The sequence below is a fragment of the Cydia strobilella genome, chromosome 1, assembly GCF_947568885.1.
Source record: "Cydia strobilella chromosome 1, ilCydStro3.1, whole genome shotgun sequence".
In the NCBI taxonomy this organism is placed as follows: Eukaryota; Metazoa; Arthropoda; class Insecta; order Lepidoptera; family Tortricidae; genus Cydia; species Cydia strobilella.
In genome coordinates this window covers 36,696,158-36,714,825 of record NC_086041.1, presented here as the reverse complement: position 1 = coordinate 36,714,825, position 18,668 = coordinate 36,696,158, and the positions used below count along the sequence as shown (strand labels likewise).

The 18,668-nt window shown below is 47.6% G+C and overlaps 1 protein-coding gene across 1 annotated transcript; it reads right to left on the bottom strand.

Moving 5' to 3' along the window:
• Window positions 1-242: 242 nt before the first annotated feature.
• LOC134743077 (protein borderless) lies at window positions 243-17,597 on the bottom strand. The gene is made up of 11 exons (XM_063676415.1): window positions 17,540-17,597; window positions 16,820-17,008; window positions 8,039-8,264; window positions 6,969-7,247; window positions 6,466-6,656; window positions 5,816-6,034; window positions 3,176-3,408; window positions 2,621-2,823; window positions 2,168-2,305; window positions 1,213-1,374; window positions 243-511 (listed from the first exon to the last, which is right to left on the bottom strand). Exons 2-11 carry the CDS (start codon window positions 16,997-16,999, stop codon window positions 243-245), a joined length of 2,100 nt encoding a protein of 699 aa, XP_063532485.1. The 5' UTR covers window positions 17,000-17,008; window positions 17,540-17,597.
• Between the last annotated feature and the right edge of the window lie 1,071 nt (window positions 17,598-18,668).

Sequence of the window (18,668 nt, the reverse complement as noted above, 5' to 3'; positions counted from 1 at the left end):
TTTATTACTGTTTTCATGCACCTCGACCCCTGATAATAGGTACTAGTAAGAGGTACAAATGAATACTTGTAAATTCTTTACAGTTTCAATTTTGGAATCTCTAAACACTGCAACGATCAATAAAGTGGTTTACTAATAAAGGAAGTTAGAGGAAATATTTTTAATTTTTTGTAACTACCTCTACGTTTCGTACGAGTCATATTTAAAGTAATCGATTAGAGTTCAGTAGTCACTGGTCGATATCAATATCGTCGCTTGGGCGGCGGCGGCGGCAGCTGCGGCGCGGGTCTCGACGCTCCCGGCGGGCGGCGCCGGCACGGCGGCAGGCGGCGCCGCAGCAGCACGAGCGCCGCCGCCGCCGCCGCCAGCAGCAGCGCCGCCGCCGCGCAGCCCCCCGCCACCGCGCGCAGCCGCGAGTACGCCGGCACCGCCACGCCGGCGCCGCCGCGCGCCTTGCCGGCGCCGCACGACACCGCGGCCCAGTACCGCGCGCCCTCCTCCACCGAGCTCACTGTCGGAAACGGAAACGGAAACGGACACTATACAAGCTAAACAATATAGTACATATAATCGACAAAAAATCTTTAAAAGTCCATTGCTGGACAGAGACAGTAGTTGTGATGTAAAAAATATGTTAACCCCTTGACCGCAAAAGACCTTAATTGACGCGCGCATAATTGACTCTACAGCCCATATCAACATCAACCGTCGAGCGTTCCGACGCGCCGCGCACGCGCACACGCACGTGCACGCGCGCGCAGGCGTGGCGTTCAAGGGGTTAAAGAAGACAACTTACTTTTTTTTTATACTACGTCGGTGGCAAACAAGCATCAATCTTACATCAATCCCCACATTATCCGCATATTTATTACCCAAAAAAATTACCTATCGGCTGCGTTCCAGCAATTTATGTACCTAGCTACTAGCGATGATGTGTGATACTTGTGATAAGTGTGTAACATTAGTAGCTAATATTAACACAGTGGCCGTTATAGTCGTCAGGATACCATCAGCGTATGACACAGCGCCCAGCCCTGCAGGCCTGCGTGACCGTCCACCGATGACTCGGCACCTTACCCGACCACACCCTGTGCAGTCAGTGGTGGACTGGTGGTGGTGGGTGCGCGCGGCGGCCAGTAGACGCCGGCCGGCATGCATGGTGGTACCATCTCGCAGAGCAGGTCGTAGCTAGTCCAGCAGAACGCCTCTTACCCAGCAGGTGGTCGTGGTGGGTGTGCGCGGTGGCCAGTAACCGACGACCAGCTTGTTCATGTCGGTACCAGCGCAGGTCGCAGCGGCCGGGGCCCGCGCCCGCCCAGCGCACCAGCGCGGCCTCGTCCAGCAGCCGCACAGTCACCTCCAGTTGACCTGCACCTACAATCATAGTAATCATGGTCTTAAATTTCCCAGTCATCGTCTTCCTGGCATTGTCCCGGATTGTTGCCACAGCTCATAGATGCCTGTGGTTCGCTTGGCAACTCATCCCAAGAATTGGCATAGTCACTAGTTTTTACGAAAGCGATTGCTATCATGGCTTTCCTTTACGATTGACCATCATAGTGGCCACTAAGATGGGCCAGCATGATGGTCCATCACGTAGGAGCCATCAGACCTCCCAACGCCTTATTGGGATTAAGGATGACTCACGCTAGACGGGGCCTTCTATGGAAAGCACAATGTAATCACCGATTAGCCGTCATAGAAAATGATGTGTCGGACGCCTCGGCCCGGGCTCGGGCCGGTCTATCGTGAGTCATCCTTTAGTTAGTCCGGTTTCCTACCGATGTTTTCCTTTAGCGTAAAGCGACTGGTATATCGTAAATAAGTTCCGAAAACTCAATGATACTAGCCAGGGTTTGAACCCGCGACCCCCGGATTAAAAGTCGCACGCAAAGGCGTGTGGTAAAGACCGATAGGTTGCCAATGCTTTGACATTCTTTCCAGTACGTATTTGTACATCCCATCCCATCCCATGATATCCCTGGAAGTCTAATACCCTATTGTCATTTGTCAGCAACCTAGTTACCTGCAACGGCCTCCAGTGCCACGTCGCCTGTCTCGGCGATGTCCTCCTCGAGCTCGTCCTCGACCGCGGTGGGGCCCCTTCCTTGTCCAGGCGGTAACCTACCTGCAACGGCCTCCACGGTCAGCATTGTCAGCAACCTACCTGCAACTGCCTCCTGTGCCACGTCGCCTGTCTCGGCGATGTCCTCCTCCAGCTCGTCCTCGCCCGCGGTGGCCGCTCCGTCGCTCGTCTCCGTCACGGCTGCCACGAACGCCGCTTCGCTTTCGTCAACGTCGGGATCTGAAAACAACATCATCATCATCAAATTTTTATGAATGTTATCGTAAGTTCCGCCAAAAAAAGATATGAAGATTCCGAAGTATAGTTTTCCGAAAGCATTATTTTTCTCTAACTACACAAACCATACACTTAATGAACTGAAATCTAGCCGATATGTGTGGTGTTGTAATGTTGCGTCATGCGGAAATTAGATTAAACACAATGGAGCCCTCGTTGCAATTTCTATAGAGCCTTTTTGTCGGCGGTGAGGTCTCCCATAGAACGCAGCCTCCGCCGGTACGCATTGGTAACGATCCACGAGGTGTAGTCGCTTACCTAGGGTGGTGACGAAAAGGGGCTTGCTGAACAGTCCATCGCCCAGGCTGTCGGTGGCCAGCACGCGCAGCTCGTGTGAGGTGGAAGCCCGGAGGTTGGTGAGCGAGGCCTCGGTGACGCCGCGCGACAGCAGCCGCAGCGTGCGCCACTCGTGCGCCGCGCGCTCGCGGTACCACACCGTGTACTCCGCGTCCACGCCGCGTCTGTGGCAATTTGAGTTTGTACTGAACTATAACATCTCTACTCAACAGCCCAACGGCATCGGCACATGCTCAAAGATCTCCTCGACGGCCGCTCATGCACTGCCCTTAGCCAACACCCCAATTGTTGATGTTTATAATGATTAACTAATTTCCAAAACATTTCAACCATTCCCATTGATTCCGGTTTCTGTCTAAGTAAATTGGTAAAATGGTTTCAATTATAAAACTATTTATTATTTCATATTTCGCCAATTTCTGAAGAGAACTCGAGCCTTAAAATTTATAAGAGCACAGCAACACTAGTTTAATAAATATCATCTTTAGGGGTGACCAAATTCAAGACAAATTAGACCTGCCAGGCACCCAGAGGAGCTGTATAGCGTGGGCGGTAGCGCGCGCGGTCAGATTGTAGGGCGCCCGCGGTGGCAGGTTCTCAATGAGCAGCTCGGTCTCGGCGCTGACGTCGGCCGCCTCGTTGCTGACGGTGCAGATCAGCACGCCGCGGTCCTCCTCCGCCACGGCGCTGATGCTCAGCTTGCCCTCTTCTAGCTTGAAGCGCTCCTCCGGCAGGGGTGCTCCGTCTTTCTGCAAGAAGCGCAGGCTTGCCTCGTACAATATTCACATGCTGTTATTCTTCTTTCGTGTCGGGGTCCCTTTACGCAATGCCCAAAAAGCAGGGGCGCTGACAGCCCTAACCTAGATCTTTTAGCTGGACTCAAGATTACAACCACATTTTTCTACCACTTGCCTACGCAAAGGTATTGAATATTTTGGCCGCGTTGCTAGAAAAAACAGCTGATAAGCTACAGATGCCGGGTCGTAACTGAAAGTGATAACACAGAGGAGCCTAATGCCCAGATCCGAGTTCACTCACAGTCAGTCATGGTCTAAGATGATCTCCACTCGACGACGGATAGAAAGATATGGCGACAAATTATCAAAGAAAAGTTGTGTGATAATCGTGGTGGTATATTGATTGATTGATTGATTCAGGAAGGTGGAGTAGAGTAGGTGTGGACTCACTCGGCTCCAGATGACTCGGGGCGGGTCGTGGTGCGGCTGGCCGAGGCGCGCCAGGTGACCGTGGTAATCGTGGTATTCAGGAAGGTGGAGTAGAGTAGGTGTGGACTCACTCGGCTCCAGATGACTCGGGGCGGGTCGTGGTGCGGCTGGAGCGCGGCGGCGCAGGGGAGCGCGAGCGGCTGGCCGAGGCGCGCCAGGTGACCGTGGTAATCGTGGTATTCAGGAAGGTGGAGTAGAGTAGGTGTGGACTCACTCGGCTCCAGATGACTCGGGGCGGGTCGTGGTGCGGCTGGAGCGCGGCGGCGCAGGGGAGCGCGAGCGGCTGGCCGAGGCGCGCCAGGTGACCGTGGTAATCGTGGTATTCAGGAAGGTGGAGTAGAGTAGGTGTGGACTCACTCGGCTCCAGATGACTCGGGGCGGGTCGTGGTGCGGCTGGAGCGCGGCGGCGCAGGGGAGCGCGAGCGGCTGGCCGAGGCGCGCCAGGTGACCGTGGTAATCGTGGTATTCAGGAAGGTGGAGTAGAGTAGGTGTGGACTCACTCGGCTCCAGATGACTCGGGGCGGGTCGTGGTGCGGCTGGAGCGCGGCGGCGCAGGGGAGCGCGAGCGGCTGGCCGAGGCGCGCCAGGTGACCGTGGTAATCGTGGTATTCAGGAAGGTGGAGTAGAGTAGGTGTGGACTCACTCGGCTCCAGATGACTCGGGGCGGGTCGTGGTGCGGCTGGAGCGCGGCGGCGCAGGGGAGCGCGAGCGGCTGGCCGAGGCGCGCCAGGTGACCGTGGTAATCGTGGTATTCAGGAAGGTGGAGTAGAGTAGGTGTGGACTCACTCGGCTCCAGATGACTCGGGGCGGGTCGTGGTGCGGCTGGAGCGCGGCGGCGCAGGGGAGCGCGAGCGGCTGGCCGAGGCGCGCCAGGTGACCGTGGTAATCGTGGTATTCAGGAAGGTGGAGTAGAGTAGGTGTGGACTCACTCGGCTCCAGATGACTCGGGGCGGGTCGTGGTGCGGCTGGAGCGCGGCGGCGCAGGGGAGCGCGAGCGGCTGGCCGAGGCGCGCCAGGTGACCGTGGTAATCGTGGTATTCAGGAAGGTGGAGTAGAGTAGGTGTGGACTCACTCGGCTCCAGATGACTCGGGGCGGGTCGTGGTGCGGCTGGAGCGCGGCGGCGCAGGGGAGCGCGAGCGGCTGGCCGAGGCGCGCCAGGTGACCGTGGTAATCGTGGTATTCAGGAAGGTGGAGTAGAGTAGGTGTGGACTCACTCGGCTCCAGATGACTCGGGGCGGGTCGTGGTGCGGCTGGAGCGCGGCGGCGCAGGGGAGCGCGAGCGGCTGGCCGAGGCGCGCCAGGTGACCGTGGTAATCGTGGTATTCAGGAAGGTGGAGTAGAGTAGGTGTGGACTCACTCGGCTCCAGATGACTCGGGGCGGGTCGTGGTGCGGCTGGAGCGCGGCGGCGCAGGGGAGCGCGAGCGGCTGGCCGAGGCGCGCCAGGTGACCGTGGTAATCGTGGTATTCAGGAAGGTGGAGTAGAGTAGGTGTGGACTCACTCGGCTCCAGATGACTCGGGGCGGGTCGTGGTGCGGCTGGAGCGCGGCGGCGCAGGGGAGCGCGAGCGGCTGGCCGAGGCGCGCCAGGTGACCGTGGTAATCGTGGTATTCAGGAAGGTGGAGTAGAGTAGGTGTGGACTCACTCGGCTCCAGATGACTCGGGGCGGGTCGTGGTGCGGCTGGAGCGCGGCGGCGCAGGGGAGCGCGAGCGGCTGGCCGAGGCGCGCCAGGTGACCGTGGTAATCGTGGTATTCAGGAAGGTGGAGTAGAGTAGGTGTGGACTCACTCGGCTCCAGATGACTCGGGGCGGGTCGTGGTGCGGCTGGAGCGCGGCGGCGCAGGGGAGCGCGAGCGGCTGGCCGAGGCGCGCCAGGTGACCGTGGTAATCGTGGTATTCAGGAAGGTGGAGTAGAGTAGGTGTGGACTCACTCGGCTCCAGATGACTCGGGGCGGGTCGTGGTGCGGCTGGAGCGCGGCGGCGCAGGGGAGCGCGAGCGGCTGGCCGAGGCGCGCGAGGTACAGCGGCTGCGGCCGCGTCAGCAGCACGGGCGGCCGCTGCACGCGCACGCGCACGCGCGGCGACGGGCCTGACGAGCCCAGCGCATTGTACGCCGTGCACGAGTACTGGCCCTCGTGTGACTCGTCCACCTACAAACATTATCATCATCATCATGGTTAAGCTTGTAACTTGTATACTGCCGCTTGTATAAGCAATATACGACCCTTCCTCCACACTCCACATGAACAAGAAATAATGGCGAGTAATTTTGGTTTGGAGTCTTCAAAGTAGGGACTTATACCTACGTATAAACATATATAAAGCCTGAGCAGTTACAGGGGGTCTAACAGGGAACAGGGACGAGCAGGAAGTCGTCGTCCTCATTCAGTGGAGTTTGATACGGGTTGTTGCTGTTGGGACTTGAGTCATTGCGTACATAATACTCCCTCTATTGAACAGTAGACGGCCGCTGCGACTGTAGCAAACGCCGGTCACATTGTAGGGGAATCCTTCCACCTCCCATCGCAGGTTAAAAAAGGAGGTTGTTAGTGATGGAGGCCGTTGGGAACTTGACACTCACTCTATTGAACAGCAGACTGCCGTTGCGGCTGTAGAAGACGCCGGGCACGTTGTAGGGGTCGAAGAGGAAGCCGTCCTTCTCCCAGCGCAGGTTGGTGAGCGGCGGGTTGGCGCTGAAGTGGCAGTCCAGGCTCGCTGGCTTGCCCAGCGGCAGGTAACGCTCGTCGGGTGCGTACACCACCTTTGCTTTGTCTGAAAGAAAAAAAATGTTAATTTTAGTGAAATACATTTTCTAGACATGTATAGATACCTATTTATAAGAATTGTAAGTGATGAAACGGAGAAATGTCAACGTCATCCTCCCCTACGTACCGCCGCCACTCTGTCTCGAACCAAAAAGCGGCTAAAGTCTTCCAGAGTAGTAGACTTCAGTCAGCCGCCTTTTAATTTAAGGACGGCGGCGTAGCCCTTCTTCTCCGGCCTTTGGAAGAATGATTAATGAAATCAGTTGCAACATTCCTACGATTTTGTATACCACAAACATTGGCGGGTACCGGCACTTACACTGCACGTCGAGGTAGGCCTCGGCGGTCTGCTGGCGGTCCTCGTGCTGCACGCTGCACTCGTAGAGGCCGGCGTCGGCGGCGAGCGCGTTCGGCAGCACCAGCGAGCCGTTGCCGGGCAGCTCGATGCGCGCAGCTAGGTCACTCAGCTCGGACAGCGGGCGCCCGTCGCGGCTCCACACAACCAGCGCATCCGGCTCCTTGGCGCCGCACTCCAGCTCCGCGCGCTCGCCCTCCACCACCGTCACGTTTACTGGCGGCGCTGCTATCACTGTGCCACCTGCAAAGTATACCAGCGCATTTAGTAGACGGTCTACTTGCCGTATATCGTCGACAGCGCAATTTAAAAACAGCGCTGTCGAATGCAATCGATGAGGATATAAACGCGCCATCACAAGCGATTGAAATAACCAGAGGTTCACACAGCCTCGCCAAGTGCACACACAACAAACAATTCCAAAAGAGGCATATTTTGAACCTAAATATTTGGTTGGTTAGTTCGGTTTCGGCTTCAGTTGGATGAACCATTAATTTAGACAGTCATGCTCGTGCTCTGGTGGCGGCGTTTCATCTCACGACGAAACTCGCCGCACAAAAGGAGTGCTCGCACTGTACGACGTCAGAATTATTGCTAGCTGTGTGTTTTCGATGTCTTTTCAATTTTTTTGGAGAAGAGGCCTTGTCGTGTTTGTCTTTGTCTTGTATTATCATTGTCATAGTTACTTGGTTAAAATATCTTAGGGTTTAAACACTTGATGAGCTAAGCTAATACGGCAAGCCAGATACATTCCTTTTCTATTGATTATTTAATTGTGTCTCCGGTATGTTTGCCGTCAATTGTCAAGCATGTAACCCTTCGTAACGGAAACATGGAATAAAAGTAGCAAGCCGGAATAATTCCTGTTACAACGAGTATAACAGTCGCCTTGAAAAACATTTCCTGATATATTACATTATAATAATAGATTTCTACCTATTTGCAAGAACCGTACGATCTATCGAGTAATATTGAGTGTGATACGGTGCTAGATCGCCTAGCTAGTGACTAATAGTGATGAAGTAGTAACTGACCGTCCACGTCGAGGTAGTAGAAGGTGCCGTTGTTGCGCGCGGGCGGGCTGCGGTTGGGGAAGGACACGCGGCAGCGGAAGAGCCCGGCGTCGGACTCGCGCACGGAGGACACGTTGAGGCTGCCGCCGCCCAGCGCGCCGCCCGCCACGCGCCGCGCGCGCCCGCTCCAGCGCTCGCCCACCGCCGCCGACTCCCAGCCGCTCAGCCAGGATAGCACCATCTCACCCTGCAATTAAACAACACGATATTTTAAATTGGTACCTAGTCAATCTGTAAGCTAACTACTGCTTCCAAATCGGAGCTGATGTGATGGGTATGCGCCCGAATTATACCTAAATATATAAAAGATGAAACTGATTGACTGACTGACATATCAACACACAGCCCAAACCGCTGGTTCTAGAGATTCCAAATTTGGCACGTAGGTTTCTTATAAGGTCTAGGATATAGGAGGGGTGCACTAAGAAAGGATTTTACAAAATTCACCCCCCAAGGGCGTGAAATGGGGGTCCAAAGTTTGTATAGGGGGAAACAAGATTAGTACAAACAAGAACAAATTCAACCCCTAAAAGGGGAAAAGTGGTGACAAAGTCTGAACTGACGCCAGTGGCGTAACTAGGGGGGGGGCAGAGGGGGCAAGTGCCTCGGGCGCCATCCAATGGGGGACGCCACAATGGGCAAAAGGCAGCAGCAGGGAAATTTTTGTCAGTCGTCAGGGGGTGCAAATTTGGTGACTGCCCCGGGCGCCATATCCTCTAGTAGCTGATTCTCCGCAAGATAACTAAGATCTCATTATCGAACATTATTTTAGAGAGCTAAGCTAGATTGCGTTGCGAGAGGGGCGAATGAAAAAAGCTGATGAGTTACTAGTGCAATCACCAACGATCCCGAGCCGTGACCGCAACTATACGTACATCCCAATAATCCCAAGTCGACCGACACAAGTCACGAATGCTTTGAGACCGCGATCCATATCCACACATACAGTACGTAAGTAAAGGGGTTAAGTTGAGAGAGCTTGGCATTGGCGGCTCCCAGTCCCAGTCCTAGAGGCCGGCACTCGAGACAATAGTCTCGTTAGGTGTTAATGGGCTAATGAGGGCGCGCGGCCACAGGAGTGCGTAAAGTGGACGATTGCCGCGCATCCCACGCGCACCGCCCTACTGCACTGCATACCAAATACACAACAAAACTAAACAATAGCAGCGAAAACGGGTCACGTTGTGAGAATTTACACTCTACGTTTCCCGTTTGATCATTGCTCTTGAGTGTATATCAACTTCGTTTAGTGTACTTATATTTAGAATGTAGAACGGAATTGTGAGAGCAGTTTGATAAGACAGACGTTATTAAGGGGTGTACCGAAAAAAACTGTGAATTTCAAACGGCTTTAATTTTATTTCCAAGCAAAGATGACGACAGCTTTCTTACCGCAGTTAAAAGTCCTATTATTAAATTAAATAAGTATTCCAATATAAGTAATTCTGGTTTTACGAAATGCGACGTTACACCGGTGAACAGAAGAGCTAATTGAAATTTAATCTTTTCCAAATGGCAAGAAAATTTTCAACATCCTCCATGCTCGCTTTTGATACACCTAAAATTACCTCGAAGTTTCGTGCATTTTATAATATAAATAAATAATTTTGTACGTTGTCTCTTGAACAGAGGTCTCGAAGCGGCAGACCTCTAGGAACAGAACAAGTGACCCTAGGACCATCAGAAAGATTGTTAGGTAATAGAATTTGCGCCCGCCCCGCATGCCCGTCATATTTATCGTGAAAAAATTGGGGAACATATGTGGCTTAAGTGAAATTAACTAAAAAGAAACATAGTATATAGATTTGTACAAAAATAAGGATAGCTAAAGTAACCGAAAATTTGCGCTAATAATTTCTGGGCCAAGTCGAAAATCATACAATTTCCTTCGTACAAAAAGTCGCATTTTGTAATAGACGATGAGCAAAGTAAGACCACCATACGTCCTGCAGTGCCGTTCTCTCGGCTATTCATGGGCTCAAATGTGTATTAAAAGAGAAGGATAAAAAAAGGTGTATTAAAAGAGAAGAATAAAACAGCCAAAAAATCTTAACAACTCCAGCAGGTGTTGTGTTGGGATGGTGCAGGCAAATATGAAAAACAGCTCCGTAAAGAGCTGCAATTGAATGCGCTAGGAAAAAGCTTTTTATCACTCCTGCAGAAAATTTAATAATAATAAAAAACTGATATATAAGCACTTAAAGGCGATTCCGGTTATTAAATGCTCTAAGATTCAATTGACTTAAATTGTTCCTAGACTAGACTGCATCTGAATTCTTCGTAGATCATAAATGGGAGCCCAAAGAATACAAATGGGAGCCCTCTAGCTGGAGCAAAAAGGAAGTATTCGGTTTTAAATAAACTTAACTCAATTTAACGACGCAAGTTGTAAACTCAACAGATTACAAGCCTGATGACGAGAGTGACCTTTGACAGAATTAGCTGATCATTTGACAAGGACAAGTCCTTTTGCCATAAGGTAATAGGTATATGATGCTGACGATGGTAGAAGGTAGACACGATCGCATTGTCTTGTGATTGCTGCTGCTCGCTATATATAGCACAGGGAAGTGAGGGAAGTGCCGCTCACCGTCACCGCCCTCGTGCTCGTGCGCTAAGTGCCCGCGTGCCCGTGCACGCAGCTCGCAGGAGGCCTGTGCCCACTGCCCAGTGCCCCAGTGCCAGTGCCTAGGTCACGCGTGTCACGGGTTTTGGATTTCAGCCGTCAAATTGCTCTCGATTGGATGACGAGCTGTGAACGGCTGTTAGCGCTGCGGGCTCATTATTCACTTACGTACATCTTCGGCAGATAATTCCGTCGCTAACCTAACCGTCAATCGCACTTGAGATGCCACTCTATTTTTGTGCATTTCATATTTGTTTCGTAACCTCTCGATGCTCCAAAGAACTTTAGTCTGAAGTTAACTTACCTTGCCAAAATGTAATTTGACCTAATGCTGTTCTTTCCAGCCATTTTTTAGGGTTCCGTACGGGACCCTATTACTAAGACTCCGCTGTCCGTATGTCTGTCTGTCACCAGGCTGTATCTCATGAACCGTGATAGCTAGACAGTTGAAATTTTCACAGACGATGTATTTCTGTTGCCGCTATAACAACAAATACTAAAAAGTACGGAACCCTTGGTGCGCGAGTCCGACTCGCACTTGGCCGGTTTTTTTTATTTAGGCAACAAAATAATGTTTTAATAAGCATTGTGTTAATAGACCTTGAGAGCCCTATCTTAATAAAATAATTTCTAATCTAAAGTAGCTAGTGTATAGTGTAGGAGCAGTAGGGGTTGCAAATATTCGAAAATTTCAGGGATTCGAATATTCGATTTTTTCTGACGAGATATTCGAATATTTTAAAAACTTTGAGTTGAGAAATCGGTTTGTTATCGTTTTATACAATAACTATTTTCACTTAATGCAAAGACTAATTATATTTAGTAGAAATCCACGTAATTGACTTGATTTTGTCATCCTACTATGAGAATGCCCACATTTATGAAAACGAGTCGAAACGATAAAATTAGACGTATTCAATATTTTTAGATAAAACTTTTATTATTAAATGCATCGTTGCATAAATTAATATAACTTTAACCACGTAAGAGAATTTTTTTTAATTATTTAGCGACTTCAATTTAATAAGGCCAAGCCACATAGTTTGACTAAGGTGTAGAGTTTGTGAAGTTAGGGCTTGTAGAGTTAGAAGCTTGGCTCTACAAGAGATCTGATAACTTTTTGGCAGTGCGAGCCTTTTATGGTTTCGTCTTGGCAACATTTTACATGGAAATGGTTTTGGCCCACCAAAGATGGTTGAATGAATAATTATAAGATCCCAATCTTATATTCATTCAACTATGTATTTTGTATTATACCATGTACTACACTATCTACTACCTAAATATACAGTTCGTTTTATAAACTTTAGAAAAGGTCACTGTGGTGTGGTCTTTAGAAGGTCAGATTTAATTGTGACATGAAATTAAATGACGCGTGTTTTTGAAAATTTGTGCCTTTCGGACAAATGAAACATCGGACAAAAATTCTTAGGATTTAGTTATGTAAGGTAGGTAACACAAAGATGATAATATTTTGAATGTGTGATAAGTTTTATCATAATGTCGCTCTACATTACCCTCTAGTTCCATTTACCAGCATTCGCTGGTTGTTCTGCCTGTGCCTAGGTATAGGTACCCCTTACCTAATAGAATAGAGCTAGGTACCGCGGCGTCTTGCGGCGGCCGCGGCCGGCGGCACCGCACCGGGCGGCTGCAGGTGCCGCGGTTCACGCGGTTGACACTCGACTCGCGTTTGCGGTCAAATGAGCTGTGTACGTGACTAATGCGCTAGTCTCATCAAATGAATCAGTACAATTGGATTTATAACCTAGATTACATTAAACCGCTCGTGTCATGTGCTCGTGTGAGAATAGGAATCGTCCCGTGATTTTGGTTACCTCTATATCTCATCTCCGAAAATTTCAAATCCGATTATTAAAATCCCGACCGAACGCGTTTTTTAGGGTTCCGTACCCAAAGGGTAAAAAACGGGACAAATACAAAACTATAGTTCACTTAAAGTAGCATACCGACAGTACCATACATGAAGGACACGATTGACTGGCACCATTGAACGGAGCCCTAAAAAAGGAAGAGGTCGTCGGCTGCGCCATGCGTGGCGGCCTTGGGGCACAATGGCGGCGCTGGGCGAGTCCTCATTGTGGACAAACAATACGAGAGCGCCCGCAAGTGCGGCACCTCTCATCTCTCCGCTTGATTGCTTAACGAGTCTCGACTCTCGTGGGCCTCGCGGCTCCGTCCGTATCTTCAATTGGCATTCGTCACATGTTTGATCCTGCTAGCTCTTTTACATCCTGGGTTGCTCAATGTCTCAAAAACAGCTTCTAAACTGGAGTTCAGTTTTGACTCTTCGGTGACGTGCGTCTGGATGTCAGCTTTTGTGTTTGACACGGCGTTGAAAAGGTTAAAGAAAACATCGTGAGGAAATACCTAGGTACAGATCAGCAGCAGAAGTTGCTAAGAGGCCGTTTCGCTACCGTCACATGGGCGTAAGGTGAAAAATTGTGGGTCCATGTGAGACATTGTATACTTATTATAATTTACATCTATACTGTACTATGGTTGCAATAAAGAATTATGAAATTTATTTACTATTCATTATTTAATCATACAATATTTCTAGTAGTAAGGAAACGGCCAAGCCACATATTTTGACTAAGGTGTAGAGTTTGTAAAGTTAGGACTTGTAGAGTTAGAAGTTTATTGGCTCTACAAGAGATCTGATAACTTTTTGACAGTGCGAGCCTTATGGTTTCGTCTTGGCAACATTTTAGGTACATGAAAATGTTTTTGGTGAGATTTCACTTCTTATTGTAAGCCTTATGACAATCTTCCATCCCTTATTTAAAGGGTTGGGCGTGATTTATAAAAAAGTCTGAAATATGTACGTATCTGGGGGCATCTTTTATACAATCTGCTTTTTACTGATTTTCCATACAAACTTCAACCTCCTTTGCCCCCCTAACGCCCTTTCCCACCCCCTTTTCACCCTTACGGGATGATTTTGGGGTTGAGAACTATTCTATATAACCTTCTACATAACAGAAACTATATTATAATTTTTTTTATGCTTAATAAGTCCACTATTGACATCATATCCCGAGAAATTAGTTTGTAATTTTTATTTTAAGGACATTTATTGTTTCTTTATATTAGCAAGATAAAAACGAAATAAAAAAAACATAATTTTGTAATAAATTAATTCGACATTTGCATTGAAAGATAACGGCTTACCGCAGATACTTACCTACAGTTTATTTTAATCTCTATCTATCTATCTATCTAGCCCTTTTATTCTGAGCTAGAGTATGTCCCGTGGCTCAGTGTGCCGCTTGGCAAAGGCCTCCTCTAGCTCTTTCCATTGAGGTCTGTCGTGGGCCACTCTTCTCCAGTTCGGGCCCGCTGTGAGTTTGAGTTCATCCTCCCATCTTGTTCGAGGTCTCCTCTGGCCCCGTGTACAACCTCTTGGATACCTATCTGTTACTATTTTGCTCCATTTTTCCCGCCTGTCTCTCAACATGTGGACAGTCCATCTCCACTTCTGCTGATCTATTTTAGTGAGTATGTCGGTCACTTTTAATCTCTACGGTGACTTAAATCCAACTTAAATCTATAAATCACACGCGGTTTTCGATCCTTTGCCGACTAAGTAGGTGCATTCAATTGATATATCTTTTTGGTTAACCGGCAGTTCTCAGTTCGGGGCGAACTACTAGTTATTATTAATATCTATTTTGGCGACTATTTCGAAAACTATCCCATAAATCTGCGAAAATCTTAATGGCTGTCTATAGCTGTTAACTGTCCAAAGATGGAGACTTCCAAATTTTAACAATAAGTAATATGGCCCCAAAAAGCAACTGTATCCTATAATAACTCACCATTATAGTGCAATGTCAATGACCCCTAATAGCTTCAATTACGATAACAGGACAACAGGACGTGTAGACCAAGTTGTCCAAGCTACTTGAATAATTAATTAAGGCGTGAAATGTCGTAATGTCGTATAGTAATTGGTCAGAGTTTTACACGATTAAAGCGAAGATATTAGGGATGTCTCGAATAGCAATGTCCTGCGCATGTGATCCTTGACGTGGGAATGTGAATGACAATTTTCACTACGCCGCTTGTGGAAAAATACATACAAATACAATGCTTTTACTTCTAGGTTACGATAAACCTTTTACGATCTACTTCGTCAAGAAGACATAATATATAAATAATCCGAATTCATTTCATTTTATACCTACAACTACATAAATATCGCAATAGCAGTAACAACTTTAGTAAGAAGCATTTTATAATCTCGTACAGACAGCAGCAGAAGTTGCTAGGCGGGCGAGGTGTTCAAAATTACCTTGACACGCTCTTATTTTCGTCACAATAAACTCGCGTAAAGATCATTTTGAAGACCTCGCCCGCTTAGCAACTTCTGCTGTCTCCTGCTGACTGTACGTAGTCACGTACCCGGACATGTTATGAAAATGAAGTACTTACTAGGGTTGCCACCTGCTTTCTATACACATATAGTATTTTTGTCAAAATATTGAAAAAATAGTATTTACTGGGAAATTTGAAAAAAAAATAGGGCCGATTTGAGGCGAATTAAATATAGTACAAGCACTAGTACAAGTACTAGTATAGTACAAGCACTAGTACAAGTACAAGTACTAGTATAGTACAAGTACAAGTACAAGTACTAGTATAGTATTATATAATCTGTGGTACAAGTGACTAAAATATAGTACGATACGTGTACGATACTATATATCATAGTATGGGTGGCAACCCTAGTGCTTACCTACCATACCAGGATTCATCTAAATGTGTTTACAAGGAAAACACTCCTAATATGAATGACTAAACATGCAGGACCGCAGACGTGTCCTCTACTAACATCAGTTGCCTAAAATATTAGGGTCATAGCGGAGACTCAAATTTGCCCTTCCGCTTGAGAGTGTTGTTTACTAACCTTCACAGTTACAGACGAAATTATGGTACCTACTCATCAACTACTCATATATCTTAATAGTCAAAATTTCAATCTTCAGTCACGGACTTTAGGTTTTTACATTGTAGGTAAGATTACGAGGGTCCCCGGCAAGCTCGGTTCTCCATACAAACATAGAATAAACTTTTGTACTTACAATAGAATAAAGTAGGTATATATCTATGTCTGTAATTAGTTTATTTAATTAGCTTCAGATGTCATAGTTAAAAAAATACAGGGAATTTAAGTTTTTCATACAAAACTTGTTTTTGCTCTATTTCGTTTGTTTTATAAACTGGAGCTAAGTATATAAACTAATTACAGATATACCTCATGTCATTGTATGTCCAGTTTCAAATCAATCCAACACGTAGTTTTAAAATGAGAACGACTCCGTTTGTATGAGAAGGTGAAATTCGGCCGAGCTTGCCGGGACTCTTATATTTAAATATCCCATTTTTTTGAGAGATTGCTGAAACAAATATAATAAGTAATACGCTTCGATTCAACTCTTTTATGATATAGTAGGAGTACACATAGGAGTGATATAGGAGACAAACGAAAGGAGAAATCGCCCGATGGAAAGCAATTACCATTGGCGATGGACACCTGCAACACCAGAGAGGTTGCAAATGTGTTACCGGCCTTTAAAATGGGAGTACGCTCTTTCCTTAAAGGTTTGCAGGGGCCCTATTCGAGATGCACAACTGTCAGTTTCGGCTTCAACAGTGGAATGAATCATTTGTTCATCAACTGTGGAAAGTATCATTTGGTACAACCAAAACTCATTCATTGAAAAAATTATGCAACAAAAATCAACTTTGTTTTCTTACTACTATACGGTTTAAAATGGCTCTGAACTCGGCGTGGTTCGGTTTGGTTTCGTTGTCACCTAACTGTGTATTGCTAATGTCAAATTTACCTATTCGACAACACACGATTTCTTCCATTCAACTGAAGTTCAACACGAAACGTCACTTAACGCATGTCAAATACCGCTCCTGGTCTATTCTGTGCCGGAATACCGCGGGCGACCGTTCATTCCACAGTTTAGCTGTGCGACGGTGCGACCTACTTACTCAAACCAAAAATCCACATTATAAGTATATATACCTAAACTTTCGGGAGCAATAATCCTCATGTAAAGAAAATATGAAATCCTTACATCCTTGTCCCACTGCAGATGGTAGGGGATCTCGTTGCCGAAGGGGAAGTCGAGGTGGCAGTTCATAACGGCGAACCCGCCGACCGTGGCGCGCAGGCGCTCCGGCTGCTGCGGCAGCAGCGCGGCGCGCGCGCCTGTCACCGCCACCGCCACCGCCGCCAACAACACTACCAGGACCATCACTCTGACCTAGCGTTGTAAACACTTTAGGCTTTTGACCACATTTTTAAGACTCGACTCAATTTCTTTTGGAATCTAGTCACACGAAACTTGAGCTTTAAAAAATTCGATCTTCTGTAAAAACTAAAATCATTCTAGAGAAGATGCGAAGTTATTGTAAAATATTTCAAGGTGTGTTTATCTTTAAGTCACACAAAAGTATTGATAAAAAATTAGATATTGTGAAATTAAAAAAAAAACTAGATTCTTATAAATGTAGGTATAACATCTTTAGTCTAGGAAGTCCTTTTGATTTAACCTCTTGTCTCTAGCTGTCTATGATAAAGATCCTGACCAAATTTTTTGTCATGCAATCTTTATGCATTTTTGTCGACAAAGATTTTTTCTGCTTTGGTTGCGATGCGACGACCGAGGTTTGAACTCACAATTATTGACCACCATGTACACCAACAAAAGGTTAATCTTCCACTATTACCTACTCAAAAAGACTACTTGGAACTGAGTCGAGTTGTTCAAATGTAGGCTGTTAAGACTTCTTACCGACTCACTGACCGCGGGCCCGACTAGGCCTACGAGCTCGTTCAGACTGACCGCTAGGCTCGCGAGATCAACCTGCGGATTGAAGCAGTGAGTAATGTAACTATTACGTTGACTACTTAGCTGACTCTGAGCAGATCTTATTGCAACGAGATAAGGTCTAGGAATGTGTAATAAATGTGCCCCTGGCGGCGGAAGCCCCGCGCCCACGCCGCGTTGTGGTTGTGCAAGCATTGTCCACGGCGCGCCGGGTGCGGGCGCGACCCGCGTGGACCCGCGGAGCGACTGCTGCTCGGTGGGTGCCAAGTGCCGCCGCGGCGTCAACTCATTAAACTAACGCCCGGAACTATGCGGGCTCCTATAATTGCCATCTTCACTAATTAATTTCATTTAAGTATTAAAAATGTCTTCACTCATTCACCGCTATTAAGTTACGGCCGTATTAGCCGGGTTTCCCGGAAAAGCGAAAATGCTTCTAGAGGCAAAACGAAAATGTGTCGTCGTCGTGATTAACTCTGTATGGAAATAAAAATGACTGAAACTTTTTATTTGCGGTAATCAATGTATAAACTCACACTAAACACTTATCAGTTAACACTTATCACTTATCAATTAATTTATAACATCTGTATGTAATTACCCTGTTTAAGCAAATAAATATTTAATTTAATTTCATTTAATTTCATTTCATTTCAGGCCCTAATAGCGGACATCCTCAAACCCGTTAAGATTCCACAATGCCTTAAAACTCGCCTCTTTAACCAATGTGTCCTGCCCACCATGACCTACGGTGCCGAGACGTGGACGCTCACTAAGGAGGCTGTGCATAAAATCCGAGTAGCACAGAGAGCCATGGAGCGCGCCATGCTCGGCATCAAACTTCAAGACCGAGTGAGAAATGTCGAGATCCGGCGCCAAGGTCTTGCGTCAGATACGTCATTACCAAACTTAAATAAAGCTGGGCGGGACATGTTGCCAGACAGAGTGATAACAGGTGGGCCAAAATGTTAACGGAATGGTGCATGGCCGCTTTCAGACGAAAGGAGTGCCTGGCGTCCGTTAGCTCGTTGGGTGAACTTGACCATACTTTCTTGCAAACAAGATGACCAGAACAGAATAGCAATATCCCTCA

What these genes read in the sequence shown, in the direction of transcription:
- LOC134743077 (XM_063676415.1), bottom strand. Translation starts at nt 16,999, where the DNA reads ATGGTCCTGGTAGTGTTGTTGGCGGCGGTGGCGGTGGCGGTGACAGGC. An exon ending in GGCCTACCTCGACGTGCAGT is followed by an intron (nt 6,657 to 6,968) that starts GTAAGTGCCGGT and finishes TTTTTCTTTCAG; the next exon opens with ACAAAGCAAAGGTGGTGTAC. An exon ending in CTCCTCTGGGTGCCTGGCAG is followed by an intron (nt 2,824 to 3,175) that starts GTCTAATTTGTC and finishes AAATTGCCACAG; the next exon opens with ACGCGGCGTGGACGCGGAGT.